This window comes from Coenobita brevimanus, chromosome 114 (assembly GCF_032717465.1).
Source record: "Coenobita brevimanus isolate Jiangsu-jjx chromosome 114, ASM3271746v2, whole genome shotgun sequence".
Lineage (NCBI taxonomy): Eukaryota > Metazoa > Arthropoda > Malacostraca > Decapoda > Coenobitidae > Coenobita > Coenobita brevimanus.
The window spans coordinates 571929-593654 of record NC_137067.1 but is presented as its reverse complement, the minus strand read 5'-3'; the positions used below and the strand labels follow the sequence as shown (position 1 = coordinate 593654).

The window sequence follows — 21726 nt, the reverse complement described above, 5'->3', positions numbered from 1 at the left end:
TACTGGAGAAGGCATGCGAGAAGGACTATAGTGTTTATGGCATTTATGGATTTGCAAAAAGCATACAACAAAGTAGACTGGGAAGGATTGTGGAAGGTTTTGCGCATGTGTGGTATAAATGGTACGCTGCTAGGTGCCGTCAAGAGGTTTTATGATGGCAGTGAGGCATGTGTAAGGGTAAATGTGCATGTGAGTGACTGGTTCATGATCAATGTGGGCGTGTAATAAGGTTGTGTGATGTCTCCATGGTTGTTCAATATATATATGTATATATAGATGGCGTGATGAGAGAAGTAAAAACACGAATAATGGAGAGAGGGATGACATTGGTAATGAATGGTGATGGATGGAATATCTTGAATTTTTTGTATTCTGATGATGCAATGCTACTGGCAAATACCAAATGAAAGCTTGGTAGACTAGTGCAAAGTTCTGTGGATGTCTGTAAGTGCTGTGCCTTGAAAGTAAATGTACAAAATAGGTAAGTGATGGTTAATGAAAGGTGACTCCCAATGTGATGTCATGGTGATAGGAGAGACTGGAACTGGTGAGAGTTCAAATACCTGGGTATGGTGATAGAAAAGAGGAAAATGTGTAAAAGAAGTGGAAAGTAAAGTGACACAAGGAAGGAAAGTAGCAGGTACTATGGAGGCCTTGATTTAAAACAGAAGCTTGAATGTTGCAGTTGCACGAGGCTTACATGAAGGAGAGTTTGTGCCAACTTTAACATATGGATGTGAGACTATGGTGTGGCATGAAAGTGAAAAGTCAAGAGTAAAAGCAGTAGAGATGGGACTGCTGAGGAATGCATGTGGAGTACAGAGGGTGGACAGGATACGGAATACCTGAAATGTGCTTCATGAAAGATGTGGAGTGAGGAAGTCTGTGGACACCAGAACTGAAGAGAGTGTACTGAGATGGTATGGTCATGTGGAGAGAATGGATAACAATAGTGGTGAAAAAGGTATATCTGAGCAAATCTCAAGGAGGGAGGAGGTGAGGTAGGTCAAGAAGAAGGTGGGGGGATATGGTGGATAAGGATGTGAGGAAGAGATGTATGGAAGTTGGTGAGACTAAGGGACTGACAAGAGACCGGGCGGGCTGGATGAATTTTGTGCGGAGAAGAGCATAACCGGGGATTTGGCACCCCTTTTAACGTGGCAGCATTCAGACTGACTATCAGATAGGTACAATATATGTGAACCTGCAGAACATGGTGAAATTCTTTTGGCCTATCAGATGGAGCCAGGATTTTCTGGGTTTGAAAGATGAGTGAATGGAAGCGTGGCCCATTGAAATAGGCAAACTTAGGCTGTCTGGACATTGCTACTCCTCACCCTGCACTAGGATGAGAAAGGAGGTTCAGATGATGATGATGATGATGATGATTAGTCTCCATCCACATTTGCCTTTGTAGAAGTATATAAAGCAATGTCACTGAAATGAGTATGTTTGATATGAAATTTTAACAACTTGGGTAATCAAAAATAGATGTGGCGCATTCACATAAAGGAAAATTTAACTGAAAGCTCAATGGTGTGGTTGTAAATGCACGCCCCCCTTCTCCACACACCCACAAAACCAGAGTAACACAGACGAACATCACACACACACACACACACACACACACATTTGCCTTTTACCTATGGCTGCGTTACGTGGAGGTTATGTTCCTACCTTGTCCTTATTCAGTGTAGTGGAAGAGTTGTCAACCTTGTTCCTCTTCTGTGGATTCTCTCTTTCCTCTTCTGACAGCATCTCCTCTTCCTCCCCCATCTCATCATTTGACTCTTCATCACTGTAACCACTTGATTCACCATCATTTATTCCACCACCAGCCTGGCAAATTAGTACTGTCGTCACTGATGTCATCAATAGTCCTGTCACAGTCATCATCATCACCATCACCATCACTGTCATTATAATTAGTCATTATCATCATCATCATCATCATCATAATTATTGCTACTGTCATTATCATGTGAGTACGTTTAAGTACTTGGGTAGTGTGATGAGTAAGGATGGAGGTTTGGAGGGTGAAGTGCTTGAAAGGGTACAGCAGGGAAGAAAGGTTGCTGGTTCCTTGAAAGCAGTGATAAGAAACAGGGAAGTGAGCATGGAAGTGAAAAAGTTACTACATGACAGTATTGTGATACCAACTCTAACGTATGGAAGTGAAGCTTGGACGTTGTTGGAAGGACACAAGTCAAGAGTGAGAGCAGTGGGAATGAGTTATTTAAGAGGAGCCTGTGGAGTCACATGGAGAGACAGGCTGACGAATGAGGATATAAAGGAGCGTTGTGGTGTGGATGTGATAGGAAGCATTATGAGGAACACACTGAGGTGGTTTGGCCATGTGGAGAGGATGGAGGGTGAAAGACTGACGAAGAGAGTGTATGTGAGTGAGGTGGAAGGGGGAAGAGGGAGGGGGAGGCCGAGGATGAGATGGAGAAATGGGGTGGAGAGGTATATGAGAGAGAGGGGTGTGTGAGTTGGGAGCAGGGCAGTGAAATGGCGGGGGACAGGGCGACTTGAAGGCAACTTGTTTGTGGCCACCCCAAACGGGATTGAGATGTCTGGCAATAGATAGATAGATTGTTGCTGTCATCATAAACAGTCACTGCTGTCAGCATTGTCATCATCAAACATACCTGTGGCTGCTTCATCTGTGTGGTGGAGTCAGTGTTTGGGGTGGTGGCAAGTTCATGTGTGGGTGTGTGTGGGGGCGGCGGTGCTGGTGCAGTGGGCCAGGTTGCTGTGGTTTGATTGCTGTCATCCATGCTGCCCTCTCCCACCCACATCAGACTAACAGCCTGCAGAGGAAATAATTATGATTTATCTATCTATTGCCAGATACATCAATCCTGTAAAGGGTGGCTACAAACTAAATACCTCCATGTCACCATCCTCTGCCATTTGGCTGACCTCCCTTCAACTCACACCCCTCTCTCTCATATACCTCCGCTCCATCCTTCTACCTCTTCCTTAGCCTCCTCCTTACCTCTGCCACATTCACATACACTCCTCTAGACTGTCTTTCAATCTTAAGAAAGTTAATTCATAGGCAATCCTGCAGCCTGCTTTAACTGCAGCATCACTGACGATGAGCGCTCTTAAATACTGACTGCAGTTTGTTCAATGACTGCTCCAACCCCTTAACTTTGTCTTCACATAACTATCCACTGTCCTGTATTCATTATACAGTACTTCGATGCATGGTTAGTTTCATAATGTCATTGAATGTTGTATTCTTTGGCCACAGCTACATGCTGCCTACATCAAACACGCTGGGTTAATACCAACAAAAAAGCAAAGTTTTTCCACTTTTCTTGTACCACCCAATGCTCTTCATTAACTATTCTTTTCTCTGACATGACCATGGCCACTAAAGGAAAAACACTGGCCACTGCTGTTTTGGAAATTAGGTACATTCCAACTGCACTGAGCAACTAAGCAGGACAAATATTCAGACTAAGCAAGACAAATACTGTACTCGAACTACACAGGACAAATACTCAAACGGCTGGCCAAGTGCGAGTCTGACACATCAGCATTTTCAGGTGTAATACCTCTATGCCAACAGTGTCGGCCTGTCTCAAAACATACAGTGGCATGCATACAACTCCAGTAAACCACTACAACCATATCTTGTCGTACTGTGCTTTCACTGGTGTTGCTGCACTAGTTATCATATTCTAGGAAACTGCAGACTACAGTATTTTGATCAGTTGTGGGCTACCCTCACTACTTAGGTCCTCAGAGTATGGCTGGAGCAGCAAGTGGGCTACGGGCTGCATGTCAGTGGGTGTCAGGCAGCATGTTTTATATCCTCAACTTTCACATTACAAACTAACCTAGCCTGATATCAAGACAAATCCAGCCTAACCAAACAGACTGACATAACTAAGGAAACAAAACTACTCTGGCCAAGATAAAGTGCAGAAAAAGGCAGCCTACACAGAACAGAAATCTGCTGTCTGGTCAACTTAAGTTCAAATCCATTTTTTTTTTTTTTCAAGTGTATGTAACTACAGTGCAGTACAAACCACCACACTGCCTTGTGTTTGCTTAAGTTCAAACTATCTATCTATCTATCTATTGCCAGACGCCTCAATCCTGTTTGGGGTGGCCACAAACAAATCGCCTCCAAGTCGCCCTGTCCCCCGCCATTTCACTGCCCTGCTCCCAACTCACACCCCCCTCTCTCATATACCTCTCCACCCCATCTCTCCATCTCATCCTCGGCCTCCCCCTCCCTCTTTCCCCCTCCACCTCCCTCACATACACTCTCTTCGTCAGTCTTTCACCCTCCATCCTCTCCACATGGCCAAACACTAATGCTTGAAATAAGGACAACAGCAGTTTATTATGAGAGAAGGAGCCTGGACATCCATTTTACTATATAGTCAGGTTTATATCAATTACTTCTTATGTCTGTCTAACTAGTAGTTAAAATAAATTATACACTTGCAGTTACTGTTTGCTAATTCTTATATACGGAATATATATATATATAATATATATATATATATATATATATATATAATATATATATATATATATATATATATATATATAATTATCATCAGGATAATGGCAATTTACCTGACAGTCAGAAAAGGAATTTGGTCAACCATCCTAGCAGAGGACCATGTTTAAATCAATTTCTCCTTTTTATTTACCTGGTACTAAATAATGACAAATTTCAGAGTCTGCTTTATTGACAAAAATGTGTGAAATAAGGAAAGGTAGCTTATCATGAGGAGGACTTTGGTCACCCATGATGGCACACCAGGTCATGTTTAAGTCACTTTCTTGTCCTGTTTGTTTAGCCAGTAATAAAGGCAAGTTACACCCTTCCATTTATTGTTTACAAAAGTTCCAGAAAACGTTTGTAATTAGGGTAATGGCAATCTATTTAACAAATCCGACAAGGAATATGCTCACCTGTCCTGTCAAACAAGATCAATGTAATTCAGTTTCCTTAACCTTTCCTTCTGCTAAAACTTTAAGCAAATTACGTTACTGTTCACTTAAGTTCTAAAAAACGTTTGATATAAGGACAATGGCAGTTTATTATATAGCGAGAGAGGGAGCCTGGTCTATGGTCCTGCCCTACGGGGTCATGGGGCTCCTATGACCCAACACGCGGTCAGCTGCCATCGTTACGTCATTCATTCATGCCAGTCAGCTGTTTCTTGTTTACACTCCTTCGCTAACTTCAAAATGAGTCGAGTTTACAGAGGCCCTTGCAAGCTTTCACATACAGCCCACTCACCAATTACGCGTTTTTTTGGCGGCTACAGGCAGTCCATCACTCCGCCGGTGTCCTTGGGGTCCCCAGCAGCACCTTCAGCGTCCCAAATAGCCACTAAAGGCCCCCAAATGCCCAAAACTCGGGTTACTTTGAGCGAGGACCTCCACAGGACGAAAACGGTGGGCTTGTTTGGTTGCTCCACTTTCCTCCGCCGCACCAAACATTGACTCATGTAGACAATTTTTCCATTTCGGTCTTTAAAATCCTCAAACTCGCCATTTGGATACAATTTCGTGTCTAAATAAAATATTATAAGGTTAATTATACCAATTTTGTTAATATTTCGATCGCCTTTGGAACTACTTTGCAAAGTGTATGGAGGCCTTGCGGGCAGCTTTGCCATAGCCACTGCCACAAATACCGCTAAATATGCTGTCAAAAACCGCTAGAATAGAGTAAAAAAATAAAAAATCGTTGGGAAATGGACTGTTGTTGCTTTAATATTGCTAGGAAAGGTTGTATGGCTACTAAAATATCGCAAACGTTTAGTAAAATTATCTAGAATATAACTAGACTTCCTGTCGCTAAACAGAGGTTAATATACTTACATGTAGCAGAAAATTGGTACCTTGGCAATACTGCTTATTGGTCAGCAAAGTTGTCAGGCGCCAGTGACAGGAGCGGGAGATTTAATTTCCCTTTAAACTATGTATATTACGTATACTTTGATGACAACCATATTTCTAAAATCTAGATTAGTGTGTTAGTCATGCATTACCAGCAACGTATGATCAATTTTAAGCGAATTAGTTAAAATACAACATATCTATGTACAACGTCGTCAGGTGCCATGACAAAAGCGGAGATTTAATTGCCCAATCCGAGCCTTTTAAATTTCCGTAGACCGTATTTTCTGAGGGCAACATTTTCGTAGCTATATTAATCTGTTCGCTATGCAATAACTGCAATTTGATATCAATCTGAGACGAATTCGTTAAAATAAATTGCACATATCTTAAATTGCACTCGCTGGTAGCATTTATAAGGACAAAAAAACAGTTGCAACCGCGGTATTCTGAAGAAAATGACCCGCTGACTCCATTACTTAACTGGGCAAAACCCGCAAATAGCAAGAATTAATTTGCATATTCTCACACCAATACTTATGACACATACACGTACTTCATCAGATTCATCGCAATATACAGTCATTACACACCAAGTACTTCCTCTCGATTTCAACTAATAATATCACTACTAGTTATGTGCATGGGGTCCTATGTAAACAGATGGAGGGATGGAGTAGAGGGGCATATTAGTGAGAGGGGGTGGTGGAAGCTGAGGGAAGGGCAGAGGCATGGCAGGGGACAGGGCGACATGGAAGCGATTTGTTTGTGGGCACCTCTTGCAGGATGAAGGCGTCTGGTTATAGGACATAGACAGATAGTCTTACATTCACTAAACATAATGGTTTACGGTATACTCAGTTTACAAATACACCTAATGAGCTCACATATGAAAGGGTCGGGATCAGATAAGGCTCGACAGCATCAGTAATTGACTCAGCCTCCTTCAGATGTATATACTGCTTCTTTCTGAATATCAGCAGTAGACGTGCTCTCCAACTCTACGCCAGCGTCCGTCTGTCACGCCTTCGGGGGAGTTGTGGGTTTGTCTGCACATCTGGCTTGGATAAAGGGTGACCAAGTTCACTGCCTCTGTTCTCATCTCACAGCCAATGCCTATTCTCATCTCACAGCCACTGCCCCTGTTCTCATCTTACAGCCACTGCCTCTGTTCTCATCTCACAGCCACTGCCCCTGTTCTCATCTCACAGCCACTGCCTCTGTTCTCATCTCACAGCCACTGCCTCTGTTCTCATCTCACAGCCACTGCCTCTGTTCTCATCTCACAGCCACTGCCTCGGTTCTCATCTCACAGCCACTGCCTCTGTTCTCATCTCACAGCCACTGCCTCTGTTCTCATCTCACAGCCACTGCCTCTGTTCTCATCTCACAGCCACTGCCTCTGTTCTCATCTCACAGCCACTGTCTCTGTTCTCATCTCACAGCCACTGCCTCTGTTCTCATCTCACAGCCACTGCCTCTGTTCTCATCTCACAGCCACTGTCTCTGTTCTCATCTCACAGCCACTGCATCTGTTCTCATCTCACAGCCACTGCCTCTGTTCTCATCTCACAGCCACTGCCTTCCCTCACTATATGTCCTGATCGCTACACTGCGCCTTGCACACCGAAGGGAAAGAAAGGTGGGGTGTAGTGGCAGATGGGGTGTAGTGGCAGGTGGGGTGTAGGGGCAGGTGGGGTGTAGGGCAGATGGGGTGTAGGGGCAGGTGGGGTGTAGGGGCAGGTGGGGTGTAGGGCAGATGGGGTGTAGGGGCAGGTGGGGTGTAGGGGCAGGTCGGGTGTAGAGACAGGTGGGGTGTAGGGGCAGGTGGGGTGTAGGGGCAGGTGGGATGTAGGGACAGGTGGGGTGTGGGGACAGGTGGGGTGTAGGGGCAGGTGGGGTGTAGGGGCAGGTGGGGTGTAGGGGCAGGTGGGGTGTAGGGGCAGGTGGGGTGTGGGGGCAGGTGGGGTGTGGGGGCAGGTGGGGTGTAGGGGCAGGTGGGGTGTAGGAACAGGCTCTCTCCCTCTGTATGAAGCACATTTTGTATAATCTGTCGTTGTATTCGGGACAAACATGAATATATTACATACACATGCTTTAAAATGCACAAAAGAAGCAGATCATTTTTGTACATAATTACTTATAATTACACTATGAAACCATCAAGTTTCGTATCGCTAATTTAGGTCGAAAGGAAGGATGGGACTGGAGTGTATTGGTGTTGTGATGAGGAGGGGTAGATTGATATGGTTTGGGAGGAAGGATGGGACTGGAGTGTATTGGTGTTGTGATGAGGAGGGGTAGATTGAGATGGTTTGGGAGGAAGGATGGGACTGGAGTGTATTGGTGTTGTGATGAGGAGGGGTAGACTGAGATGGGCTGGGCATATGGAGAGGATGGGGGATGACAAACGTGTACGGAAAGTGAGAACTGTGAACGTCGTGGGTTGGGTTGCGAGAGGCAGACCGAAAATGACCTGGGATGAGGTCACTGAGTCTGATCTCAGGGATAAGGGACTAAACAGGCAGGCTGCCAGAGATCAAGCAGGATGGAGAACCGCCATTAGGTGACCAAGGCCGACGGATGCCAGCAGGTTGGTGCCTTATAAACGAAACGAAATGAAAGATATCAATCCTATGCTGCTGATGCTGGAAGTTACATCTTGCCATTTTTCAGAGGCCACTTTGTAATGATATAACAGTGCTTATATCTCAGTTGGTTGCAGCTGCAGCACATTAAAGTGTGTGTGTGTGTGTGTGTGTGTGGTGTGTGTGTGTGTGTGTAATTCACCGGGTCGGTCAGGATCACTTGATGGTCGTGATCGTCAGCTTTTACCCTCCCGGAAGGGAGCTGAGAGCTCATATAGTCCGATCTAAGGGCAAGGCTGTGACCTTCACACACGCACACACCCGTCCCCTTGCTCAAGGGGGACAGTAACCACCCATTTCGTCAGTGAAACTTTTCGCAACCTGAGCGAGGCGCGAACTCCCGTCTACCAGATGGCAAGCGAGAGCGTTACCACTGCACCAACGAGCGGTGTGTGTGTGTGTGTGTGTGTGTGTGTGTGTGTGTGCGTGCGTGCTGACCAAGGCTCGGGGGAGGGGGGGGGCGTAAATAAAGGAGGCAAGGCTGTGGGGACGCTGCCTGAACAAGGTTGCGAACCATTGCTCAAGATGGAAAGGAAGGAATAATGAAAAATGGCACCATGCCATCTTGATATATTTTCTACTGTAGTGGTAGAGTGACCCCAACCCTTGGTGTGCCAGTGCAGGGCATATATGTAGTGGTAGAGTGACCCCAACCCTTGGTGTGCCAGTGCAGGGCATATATGTAGTGATAGAGTGACCCCAACCCTTGGTGTGCCAGTGCAGGGCAAAAATGTAGTGATAGAGTGACCCCAACCCTTGGTGTGCCAGTGCAGGGCCAATGCCAGCCGTGGTGTGGGAAGGAAGGATCACGAGGCTGCCAAAAGATGCCTCGAGTCAAACTGAAGAGGGACTGACCCGGAGCTGCTGGTGGTGGAGGCTGTGGCGTGGACACCGCCTGGGGGGGTCATTGATGGGGTCCTGCTGGTGGTGGAGGCTGTGGTGTAGACACCACCTGGGGGGGGGTCATCGATGGGAGGCTGTGGCGTGGAGGCAGAGGAGGCCCCCTGGCGTGGGGGGGGGTATACCTAGCAAGTTAGCGCTATTCTATTCGGCAACTGAGGCGGCGGCGGCGGGGCTGGTGAGGTGAGGCAAAATATTTCTCATTACCTGACCAATAACTCGAGGCTTCAGACATTTTACAATATATTTCTATAATTATATATCCTTAGCAACTCAGCGCTCTTCAATTTGGCAACTGAGGTGAAGGTGATGTTATTGTGGTAGATGTGGTGGAGAGGGAAGGTGCAAGCTCCCCCCTACCTCACCCCCCCCTCCTTCATACTACTGTATAATAAAGGTAAGTATATTAACAAGTGATAAATAACATAATAATGACCATATCCCTTACTGCATCAGATACTCCTTTATTAGCCTCTGTAAAATAATTATTAGGCTTTGCACTGTGATATAATGGTGACGTATAACAAACAGCTTTATCACATTAGTAATATTAATGTAAAAGAAGGTATCACATAAATCTGTTACGTATTCATAAATTGGTTATATAAATACCCAGTTATACTCCAGTTTAAAGGTACCTAATTGACTTCCTGTTGTACTCTCGTGTTCTAATTATAATAAACATATACTATACCTAATGAACATCTATATATATATTGGAACTACACACACATTACATTATCATTTGTGTGTGCATTTTTGGAATGAAAATTAATATGAAAAGTGTATTTCTGACGATAATGGAGTTTTGATAAACTAATTCTATACTAAATAACGATCTCCAAAGGTAACACGTAGGACCAAGTTATATTTTATGATATATATTGGTGTCAAGCTTTCATCTTATGCATTTATGAAGATTTTACATCCAGTTCTGAGGAGTCAAAACAAATATTGGAACATGAAATAGCCTACCAGCCAAAATCTCAGTGCCAAAAACATGTGTTAAAAAGAATATATTGAAATCTTATGGAGGACACTAGGGTGAGTAGCCTTTCCAAAGACTTCACAGTATAATTGTGTAGCCTATTGCAAACAGTCCCAAGGGATCATTTGGGTGGGTAGAACTGTGGTAGGCCATTGCTCAGGGAGATGGAATTTATTATAATTATTCTACATATGCTTTACATATGATTTTTTTCTGTATTATTTTCCTATGGTCAGAGATTATATATACAGTATATATATATATATACAGTATATATATATATATATATATATTATATGTATATACTGTATATATATATATATATATATAGTATATGTATATACTGTATATATATATATATATATATATATATATATATATATATATATATATATATATATATATATGTATATACTGTATATATATATATAGTATATGTATATACTGTATATATATATATAGTATATGTATATACTGTATATATATATATATAGTATATGTATATACTGTATATATATATATAGTATATGTATATACTGTATATATATATATATATATACAGTATATGTATATACTGTATATATATATACAGTATAGGTATATACTGTATATATATACTGTATAGGTATATACTGTATATATATTTTAATACTTATTCTCACATGTAACAAGCCATTTTTTGCTTATATTTATTCAGCATAAGTTTACCATTGTACATTTGACACTGAAATATTTCTTAAGGTACTGCTATCAGAAGCTATCCAGCCAGGTCTGGTGCTGGGTCTTGCCACAACTGGAAGGCCTTACAGTCAGTACTTACAAACTGGAATGTACATGTCTTTCTTTCTTTCTTTTTTCTTGCAGTACTTACAAAGTGAGATTTATATGTGATGACTTTTTTCTGCAGTACATCTTATGGTCAAAGAAATAACTGCATAAAGAAATCCTACTAAGTTTCAACATTTTAATCCATCAATCAGTCATCTGTGGACATTTAATACACTGCTGTGTAACCTGTACTTCTATACTGTTCATCATTTTAAATATGCTTTATATGGGGTGAAATTTATGCAGTATTTCTTATGGCCAGAAAATATATATAAATAGAAGATCCTAATAAATTTCATATGGCATGTTTAAGGAAATGGGCAACACACTCATTCACTTACCTTTCAAAGCTCCTGGAGTATTGGTTCTGCACAACAGGTTCACCCATCTGTGAAAGGAAATTGACAGGCATTAGGAGAAAAGAAATAATTGATGGCATGGACTGGTGTCAAATGAGAGAGAGGGAGTGTGAGCTGGGGGAAGACAGTACAGTGGCAGGGGACAGGGCAACATGGAGGCAATTTTTTTGTGGCCACCCCTTATGGAATTATGGCATCTGACCACAGATAGACAGAACAGAAAAGATGAAGGATTAATACATGAAGAGTAAGAGCCAGGAAAGAGAATCCAGTCCATCTGGCCATCTCCTCCTTGATCTCCCCCTCCACCTCAATCCCTTACTCTTCTAGTCAGTCTCAATCTCCATCCTCTCCAGTGTGTGTATAGTAAGTCCCCTTCCCAGTTTTCTTTTTCTGCCTTCGACATATAAACACACAGATGCATATACATAAACAGATACAAAATGATGTTGAATTTGGCTTTCTTTTTTCTTGGAACAACTTTGCAGGCTTCAAGTCTTTGTTTCCTTCTGTCTATTCGCAGATGCCTTAACCTCATAACAGGTGTTCACAAACAAATCACCTTCACGTCACCTTGTCCTCTACCATTTGGCTGTCCTCCTTCCCCCTTTCATGCATGTCTCTCTATTCCATCCCTCCATCTCATCCTTGGTCTCCCCCTTCTCCTTCCCCCCTCCACCTCATGCACAAACTTTTCTAGTCAGTCTCTCATTCTCTGTCCCCTCCACATGCACCGTCCATCTCAGAGTATTTATTTTAACACTTTCAGTCACACCCACATCAACACAGAGCTTAACGTATTAATGTTTTTCAGAGTGTGGCCGTGTATGCCATGACAGGACGAGGCCGGCAGAGAGGCACAGGCCGTGGACGAGGGCGGGCAGGGCGGTTGCTGGACCCTTCCTTTAAATATACTCTTAGTAGGCTGGTGAGTGGCAAGAGACTGTTAGTAAGGTGGTGAGTGGCAAGAGACTGTTAGTAAGGTGGTGAGTGGCAAGAGACTGTTAGTAAGGTGGTGAGTGGCAAGAGACTGTTAGTAAGGTGGTGAGTGGCAAGAAACCATCTGATTGTTATTGCTGTAAAACAAATGACTGGGACAAGGGTACGGAGCGTGACGTTTCGTTTTTCGTTTCGTTTCGTTTTTAAAGGCTCCAACATGCTTGCATGTGTCGGCCCTGGTCACCTAATGGCATCCCTCCACGCTGCACGATCCATTGCAGCCTCCCTGTTCAGTCCCTTAACCCTGAGGTCACACTTAATCACCTCGTCCCATGTCTTTCTCGGTCTACCCCTCATAACCCCACCCCCAATATTAACACTTCTCACCTTCCTCACCCAATTATCATCCCCCATCCTCTCCACATGTCCAAACCATCTCAATCTACCTCTCCTCATCACAACACCAATACACTCCAGTCCCATCCTACCTCTCAACTCTTCCATCGTAAACCCAGCCCCTCCAGGCCTTGTCATTTCTGTACGTCTGAGCCAGCGAATATCTTCCTCCTTCACTGCCCAGGTCTCACTACCATACAGCATTACACTCCTAACACATGCTGCATACAAAGACCCCTTAGCACGTAGGGAGAGTCCTCTCAATGTCAGGAGAGGCAAGAGCTCCCTGACCTCAAGGATAAGGGACTGAAGAGAGAAGCTGCTAGAGATCGAGTAGCATAGAGAGTTGCCATTAAGTGATCAAGGCCAATACATGCAAGCAAGTTGGAGCCTTTATAAACAAAACAAAACATACCCCACAAGATTTGTTTTAGAAATGTTAGGAGGTTATTCTGGGAATAATTTTAAGAAATCTTACATATTGTTACAAATACTGTTCATCATCATCATCGTCATCATCCGCACCTCCTTTCCCTTTCTAGGGCAGGGTGAGGAGTAGCAACGTCCAGACAGCCCAAATTTGCCCAGTCCAATGGGCCACGCTTCCATTCACTCACCATTTAAGCCTCCGGAATCCTGGCTTTATCTGATATGTCAAAAACATTCACCATGTTCTGTAGCTTCACATAAATGTATCTGACAGAGTCAAATGTTGTTACATATCTCAAATATCTTTCTTTCCCAACAACTTTCAGCAACTATAGTGAAGTGCAGTACAATACTCCAAGTCCAAACATCCGATTCCCAAAAACCACCAGTTTCCAAATTATTTTTTGATGCCATGGGAGGATGTTGATATGATCTTTCCACACACCATCAGCGTATATTTAAAGACAAAGTTTACTGGTGTACAAGTATAAAAACTGATGATATACCTTATTACTAATACAAGCTCCTTCACCATCTTTACTATTCATGGTACTCCAGGCTATTTTTTACATGACATTCTCTTAGTCATAATTATGATTTGACTTTCAAATAATCCATTTTCCATAAAGCCTTTGGATCCAAGCTTCTCAGATTTCAGAGTTTATACTGTAGTGTTGTCTAGAGCCACTCTGATTCTTCTGATTCCATTTTAGATGTCAGGAGGTGCTGGTGGTGCATGTCTTCATGTGGTGGCACTGATGTGATTGGGCGGTGGGGCTGCCTGGTAACACAAACTTCCTTCAGTCTCCTCCCAGTCCTCCAAGACGAGGATGCCCACTGAGTTCATGACTAGAGGAGTCGGGCATTGCAACTGCAGCTACTACAGGCTGATTCACTACACTGAGGCCCCACAACAGTGTCAATATTTTTGTTTTTACCGTAACTGATTTAAGTCAAGTGGGGTTGGTGGAGGATTAGTGCCCCTCCCTGTAAAACAATTAACTCTAAGCCCTTGGCCACCCCGTTTGGGATACATGGCGTCTGGCAATGAATGAATGAATGAATGAATTTAAGTGAAACATGCTATTTCTATCTATCTATAGCCTGACACCATTATCCTGCAAGGGGTGGCTACAAACTAATTGCCTCCATGTCACCCTCTCCCTAACTACACACCCCTTCTTTCATATACCTCTCTACTTCATGCCTCAGTCTCAATCTCGGTCTCACTCTTTCTTCCCCCACCTCCACCTCAGGGAGGGGGAGACCATGGATGTTACATGCATTCATCATCTACTTCATTCATCACCTATCTATCTATCTATTGCCAGACGCCTTAATCCTGTTTGGGGTGGCCACAAACAAATCGCCTCCAAGTCGCCCTGTCCCCAGCCATTTCACTGCCCCGCTCCCAACTCACACCCCCCTCTCATATACCTCTCCACCCCATCCCTCCATCTCATCCTAATCCAGCATTTCCCCATGAGGAGCATGGGAGTATTATTCCATTAATTACAATTTATCCACAGTTTTACAAAATTTTAAAAGAAGTCTCCTCCAGAGTGTAAAGAAAATTGAACATGATTTATTAAGCTAGCAAATTTCTGATGCAATTTCTCTGCTGGAATGGCTGCATGTGAGGCCTGTTTTAAATCCCCTTAAGGCAACCCCAGGATCTGGAAATAAATACTCTTGAATTCAATCACAAGAATTAATTATTGAGTAGAGCATCATGTTTCCTGTACACCAGGAAACCATTTACTATGCTGGGTGGTAACCATATAACCAAATTTTGGCACCTGGTGGTTTGGTGGGTAATTATTACGCTCCAGTCGGATTGAGCCAGTGAAGGTTTATATCCAAGGGGTGGTTGGGGTTTATTGCTCATGTAATGCCACTCAGGGATGAGTGAGGCTGGTCACTCTCATCTGAAATGTCAGGACCAACTGCCTAGCCCTGGACTCCTACGCTCCTCATGGGGCAACGTAGGACTGGATGATGGATAGATGGATAGAGCATTGTCACTGGATCACTGCAGTTAACCTAATGATTCCCACTCACTGCTGTACTGGTGAAAGCACATCTCTTTTCCAGCACATGTCTCTTTTATTTCATATGTTAGGGAATTTCTGAAATGATGTACTGTACTGTATATGAATGACAGTTATTTTTGTATGTATGGAGTGTCATATAAATGTGTTCATTAACTGCAGGGGAAATGGCAAGGGGGCAGGGTGACATGGAGGTGGTTTGTTTGTGGCCACCCCTTATGGGATTATGGCTTATGGCTATAGAGTAGATAGACAGATAGATTAATAGCAGACATATTTGCATTGTTCTGGGCCTCATAATAGTGACTCATTCTGTACAACAATGTCAGGAACATTTTAGTAACTTTGTGATCTCATGTATCACCCTCCTCCTCTCTGACTTTTGGCTTGCTTTACTGAAGAGTAAGGATGGGACTTGAATGTATTAGTGTTGTGATGAGATGGGGTAGATTGAATAGGTTTGGACATTTAAATAGAATGGAGGATGACAACTGGGTTTGGAGGGTGAGAGATGTGAACGTTGAGGGTAGAGTTGCAAGAGGCAGACTGGAAATTACCTGAGATGAAGTCATACAGTGTGACCTCAGAGATAAGAGCTTGAACTGAGAGGCTGCTAGAGATTGAGCAGTGTGGAAAGTATCCATCAGGTGACCAAGGCCAATGCATGCTAGCATGCTAGAACCTTTATAAACGAAACAATATAAAATTGTTACCCAACATCCAATCTTATTTCTCTATGCAGATGTGCAGTTAATTTGGCAGAAGCACGAGTGATGGAGCATTGTGGTGTTTGTGGATGCGACTGAAAGTGTTGGCAGAAAAACTGAGATGGTTTGGCTATGTGGAGAGGATGGAGAATGAAAGACTGGCTAGATGAAAGTATGTGAGTGGGGTGATGCGAGAGAGGGGGCGAGGGAGATCAATGATGAAATGGAGGGATGGAAATATATGAGAGAGGGGGAAGTAAGTCAGAAGGAGAGCAGTCACGAGATAAAGGCATCTGGTGATAGACATGTAGATAAAATACATTGCTAATTTACTGTTATAGCTCAGCATTCAAGATACAGATGGCAATTTTATGTCTGGTAAAAGCGAACAGCTGGCTGGATGAATTTTGTGTGGGGGAATATATGACCAGGGTTTGGCACTCCTCTTAACTTGACTGACTTTGTCGGGCAGGTGAGTGTGAAGCTATTTGCAGAAAATCCTTTTGACCTATGAGGTGGAGCTAGGATTCCAATGGTGACTGAATGGTAGTGTGGCTCATTCAGCTGGATAAACTTTAGTTAGAATCATTCTATCAAGCTTTTTCTGACCCTTTAGACCCCTACCTTACCCCACCTTGGATGGGAAAGGAGGTCTGATGATGAGGTAAACAGAGTACAGTCAGGATGATTATACTGTATGCGATTTTTTTGTGTTCCTAAGTTTGCTCCTCACTTACTTAATTGCTCTCCCAACAGACTTTGTACCCGTCACTACACCACCATGACCTGGCCGAGGAGGAACGACCTAAGCGTATGAAGGTAAGTGTTGTTTTGACTGTTGCTGTCATGATTCCGGAGGCTTGAATGGTAACTGAATGAGTATGTGGCCAGTGGAGACGCTACAGACTCTGTACAATAATCCAAGCTTCTTTGGGGTGGGTTTAGTAAGTAATCTAATGTGACAAGTCAAACTGAGGGAATTGCTGAGTAAGACACCAAGAATTTCACTGCTGTTGGAGGTAGAAGTACTGATTGCACTGAATTTAATGTAGGAATCAGGGAATGTGTGTCTGTTAGGAAATTAGATATATTTGGTTTTCCTAGTATTAAATGAGATATCATTATATTGTCCCCATTCCGTGATCTTAGATAGGTCTTGATTTAAGGAGGTGGCTGTGCTGAGCTCTGAAAAGCTGTGACCACTGAAGTAGAGATTAAAAATTCAACAGTGTAGCAAAGAGACAGAGGTTCAAGGAAGTCAGTAAGAGCAGGGAAAAGAATCAGTAAGAGGTGGGAAGAGAGTCAGTAAGAGGAGGGAAGAGAGTCAGTAAGAGAAGAGGCGTGTGATGAGATTCAGAGGTATCACTGCTGTTTATTTATATTTTTATCCCATGTAGGTCCATAAATAAGATGAGGGTGACAAATGTTATGGATCTCTACCCATATACTATTAGCCTTTAACCTTGAATATGAGTGATGTCCCTTTTAGTTCATGCTTGCTGCTGCCAGACTATTATATCCAGCCCCATATAGAGAAGGAGTTTATCAAGGCTATATCTAACCTCTCTTGTACTAGTGAAAAAGCTATATGAGAGGTAGTTTACAGGTGAGAGGAGGCATGGTAGGCCAAGAAGAGGGTGGATAGATATGGAAAATGAATGAAAGAAAAAGAGAGGAACAGAAGTTGACAAGACTAGGAAACTGACAGTGGATCAGTACGGAGAGATAGATGGATGGATGGATGGTAGGCCAAGAAGCTGGAAAGATGTGGTAAATGTGTGTGTGAGAAAGAGGGGTATGGAGAGTGATGATGCGAGGCTACTGACAGCGGATCAGGTTGGAAGAATACAGAGGAGTGTGTGGCAAGGTTTAGGGGCCTCTTGTTTTTTTTGTTTTTTTTCCAGGGAAGTTATAGTCATTGGATTGACTTGATAGGTGGAATGAAATGTACAAGTGTCTGTGTATGTATGGAGAGGAGAGATGAATGAGGAGAGTGTATGTGCATGAGGTGGAGGGGGGAGAGGGAGGGGGAGACCAAGGATGAAGTGAAGGGATGGAGTGGAGAGGTATATGAGAGAGGGGGGTGTAAGCTGGGGGGTAGGACATCGAAATGGCAGGGGACAGGGTGAGATGGAGGCGATTCGTTTGTGACCACCCCTTATGAGATTAGGGCGCCTGGCTATAGACAGATAGAAAGAGATGGAGTCACAATTATGAGAGCTTGAGTGTTGAATATATGACTGTGGTCAGTGATATTTAGATGAGTGTTGAATATATGACTGTGGTCATTGATATTTAAATAGAAGCTACCTTGGACCCTGTGAGGCTCTGTTGTGGGTGAAGTGTGGCTACAAGCTTGGTAACTAGTCTCACAATTGTCACTCTTAGGCAGAAAACACAAGTACAGTCACTCTATGGTCTCTCTTCCCAGTGACTGAACATACTGTCAAAGACCAAGCCAAGATCTCACAGTGTTATATATCTTATTTTGTTTTTCCAACAGCCACCAACAACTCTTGGGAAGTAACTGGGTGGTTGGTTTTGGTGCTTGATTTAGCTTCCGGTTCATAGAAAAGATCAACAGTCTTAAGAAGAAGCAAGGCATCAGTTTCATGTTATTTAAGCATGTTACTTTTGTTGTGTTTCTCCTGTCCCTCCTCTCCCCCTTCCAGGACCCTACGGTACCTCACCGTGTCCTTAGGTGGGAAAAGAGGTGCTGCTGTTGATGTTGATGATAACAACATTATACACAGCACTAAATCTATATGTACAGTTCAAATAATGTATAATACAACTTAAATGGTTAGACTGGCAACACAGATCTGTATTCTACATGGCATGGGAGACTTCTTAGCATCGCTTCCTTTGTAATTTATTTTGTATATTATAGTGTTGCGGTGTTGGCGTGGATGTGATTGAAAGTGTTATGAGAAATACCTTGAGATGGTTTGGCCATGTGGAGAGGAGGGAGACTGAGAGACTGACTTGAAGAGTGTATATGAGTGAGGTGAAGGGGTAGAGGAGGGAAAACCAAGAATGATATGGAGGGAGGGATGGAGAGATATGAGACTGACTAGAAGACTGAGTGAGGTGGACCGGGAGAGGAAGAGAGGTCGACCAAGGACGAGATCGAGGGATGTTCTACCTATTGCCAGACACAGTAATCCTGTAAGGGGTGGCCACAAACAAATTGCTTCCATGTCGCCCTGTCCCCCGCCATTTCACTGCCCTGCTCCCAGTTTACACCCCCCTCTCTCATATACCTCTCCACTCCATCCCTCCATCTCTTCCTCGGCCTCCCCATCCCTCTCCCGCCCTCTACCTCACTCACACACACTCTCCTCATCAGTCTCTCGCTCTCCATCCTCTCCACATGGCCAAACCACCTTAATGTGTTTCTCCTAATGCTTCCTATCACACCCACAGCCACACCACAACGCTTCTGCACTTCCTCATTTGCCAGTCTGTCTCCCCTTGTGACTCTACATGCTCCTTTCAAATACTGTAACTCATTTCCACTGTTCTCACTCTTGACTTGAGACCCTCCAACAACATACAAGCTTCACTTCCATACGTTAGAGTTGGTATCACAATATTGTCATGCAGTAACTTTTTCACTTCCATATTTCTTATCACTGCTTTCAAAGAACCAGCAACCTTTCTTCCTTGTTGTACCCTTTCAAGCACTTCACCCTCTAAACTTTCATCCTTACTCATCACACTACCCAAGTACTAAAGTGCATTCACATTTTCCATTTCCTCCTCATCCAACCTCACTGTACATTCAGTGACTTCGTTTCCCTCAAAGACCATATCTTTGCTTTTCTCTACATTCACCTTTAGATTCTGTTTCTTACACACACTTCTTTCTTTGGCTCAGTGATAACGTGCGTGCCTATAAAGCGCAAGGGCCCAGGATCAAATCTCGGCCATGACAGTGTGATTAATTTGTAAAGTTTCATTTCACTTATTACATTGGTTGGCAGTGGTGTGGGATGTGAGGCGAGGCCTTGAGGGCAATGATGTTGTTGACAGCCTTACATCCTGGGGGTGAACTGTCCGGTGTGTTCCGCAGTGCCCCTAATGGTGGCCTCCAATGCTCTACGCTACCACGTGTGTTCAAAACTGACCAAATTAATCACCAGGGGGAGAAAGGAGTGATGTAATGGGGTGTATAAAAGCCCGTGTTGCTTAGAGGCAAAGGGGGGTTCCTCTCTTTGGCTCAGTGGTAACGTGCACGCGTATGAAGCGTGAGGGCGTGAGATCAAATCTCAGCCAGGACAGTGATTAATTTGTTAAGTTTCATTTCAGTTATTACAACAGTACAGGGAGTTTCTACACACTGCCCTCTCTCATTAGGGCTGCTCCATCATCCACTGCCCTACCTTGTATCTCTTTTATAACCCCATCCATATACAGATTGAACAACCATGGAAACATGACACATCCCTGTTTCAATCCAACCTTCAAATAGAAAAATTCACTCAGTTCACAGTCCACACGTACTGCAGCCTTAGCACCCTCATACATACTCTTCATGGCATTCAACAACTTCCCATCTACTCCATATATTCTTAATACTTTCCACAATCCTTGTCTATCCACCCTGTCATATGCTTTCTCCAAATCCATGAAGGCCACATACAACTTCTTTCCCTTCTCTAGAAACTTTCCTACTAATGACCTAAGAATGAATATCTGATCTACACAACCTCTTCCCTTCCTAAAACGTCCCTGTTCTTCTCCAACTAATTCCTCTGTTATTTCCTTAACTCTGTCAATAAGTATCCGACCATATACTTTTCCTATTACACTAAGAAGGCAATGCCCTTATGATTACCACACACTTCTTTTTCCCCTTTTCTTTTGCACAGGAGAATAACTACACCTGACTTCCAATACTCTGGAACTTTATCATCCTCCCAGGCCAATCTTCACATCTTCCACATCTATTCTGCTACTATCTCTCCCCCATGCTTCATCATTTCACCATACACTGCATCAGTTCCTGGGGCTTTCCCCATTTTGACTTTCTTCACTGCTTCCACAACTTTAATGTCACTGAGTGATGTATGAAGGAGGGGGGTGTGAGTTGCGGAGAATGCAGTATGGCAGAGGATGGAGCAACATGTTTGTGACCACCTCTTACAAAAGTGAGGTGTCTGGCAGAGACAGAGATAAATAGAAGTTTTGTTGTATGCTTCTATATTGTTTTAACATGACAGTCTGCATCAAACAATTACGAGGATGTTGAGTAATAATATATTCGTTAATTTTGTTTCATTTATAAAAGCTCCAGAATGCTTGCATGCATCTGCCGTGGTTATGTGATGATGGCTCTCTGCTCTGCTCAATCACTAACACCCTTATTATTCAGTCCCTTTTCCCTGAGATCATAATATATGACCTCACCCTGGTCCACCTCTCACAGCTCTACTCTCTACTTTCACACCTCTTGCCCTCTCCACCCAGTTGTCATCTTCCATCTTCCCCACATGCTCAAACCATCTCAATGAGCCCCTTTTCATCACATATATACATATAAATGATGCCATGCTTCCTTATAAGTACTGTAAGACCCATACTGACACTAATCAT

General features: G+C 43.4%; 1 protein-coding gene across 1 annotated transcript in view; it reads right to left on the bottom strand.

The window, feature by feature from the left end:
* The window catches only part of LOC145418433 (uncharacterized), a 37009-nt gene extending 34278 nt beyond the window's left edge, over window positions 1–2731 (bottom strand). Inside the window, exons 1-2 of the mRNA XM_080286851.1 lie at window positions 2652–2731; window positions 1678–1839 (exon numbers count right to left, since the gene is read on the bottom strand). Of these exons, the coding sequence (XP_080142977.1) occupies window positions 1678–1839; window positions 2652–2666 (177 nt within the window). The 5' untranslated portion in view covers window positions 2667–2731. The remainder of the gene's footprint in view (window positions 1–1677; window positions 1840–2651) is intronic.
* Window positions 2732–21726: the final 18995 nt, after the last annotated feature.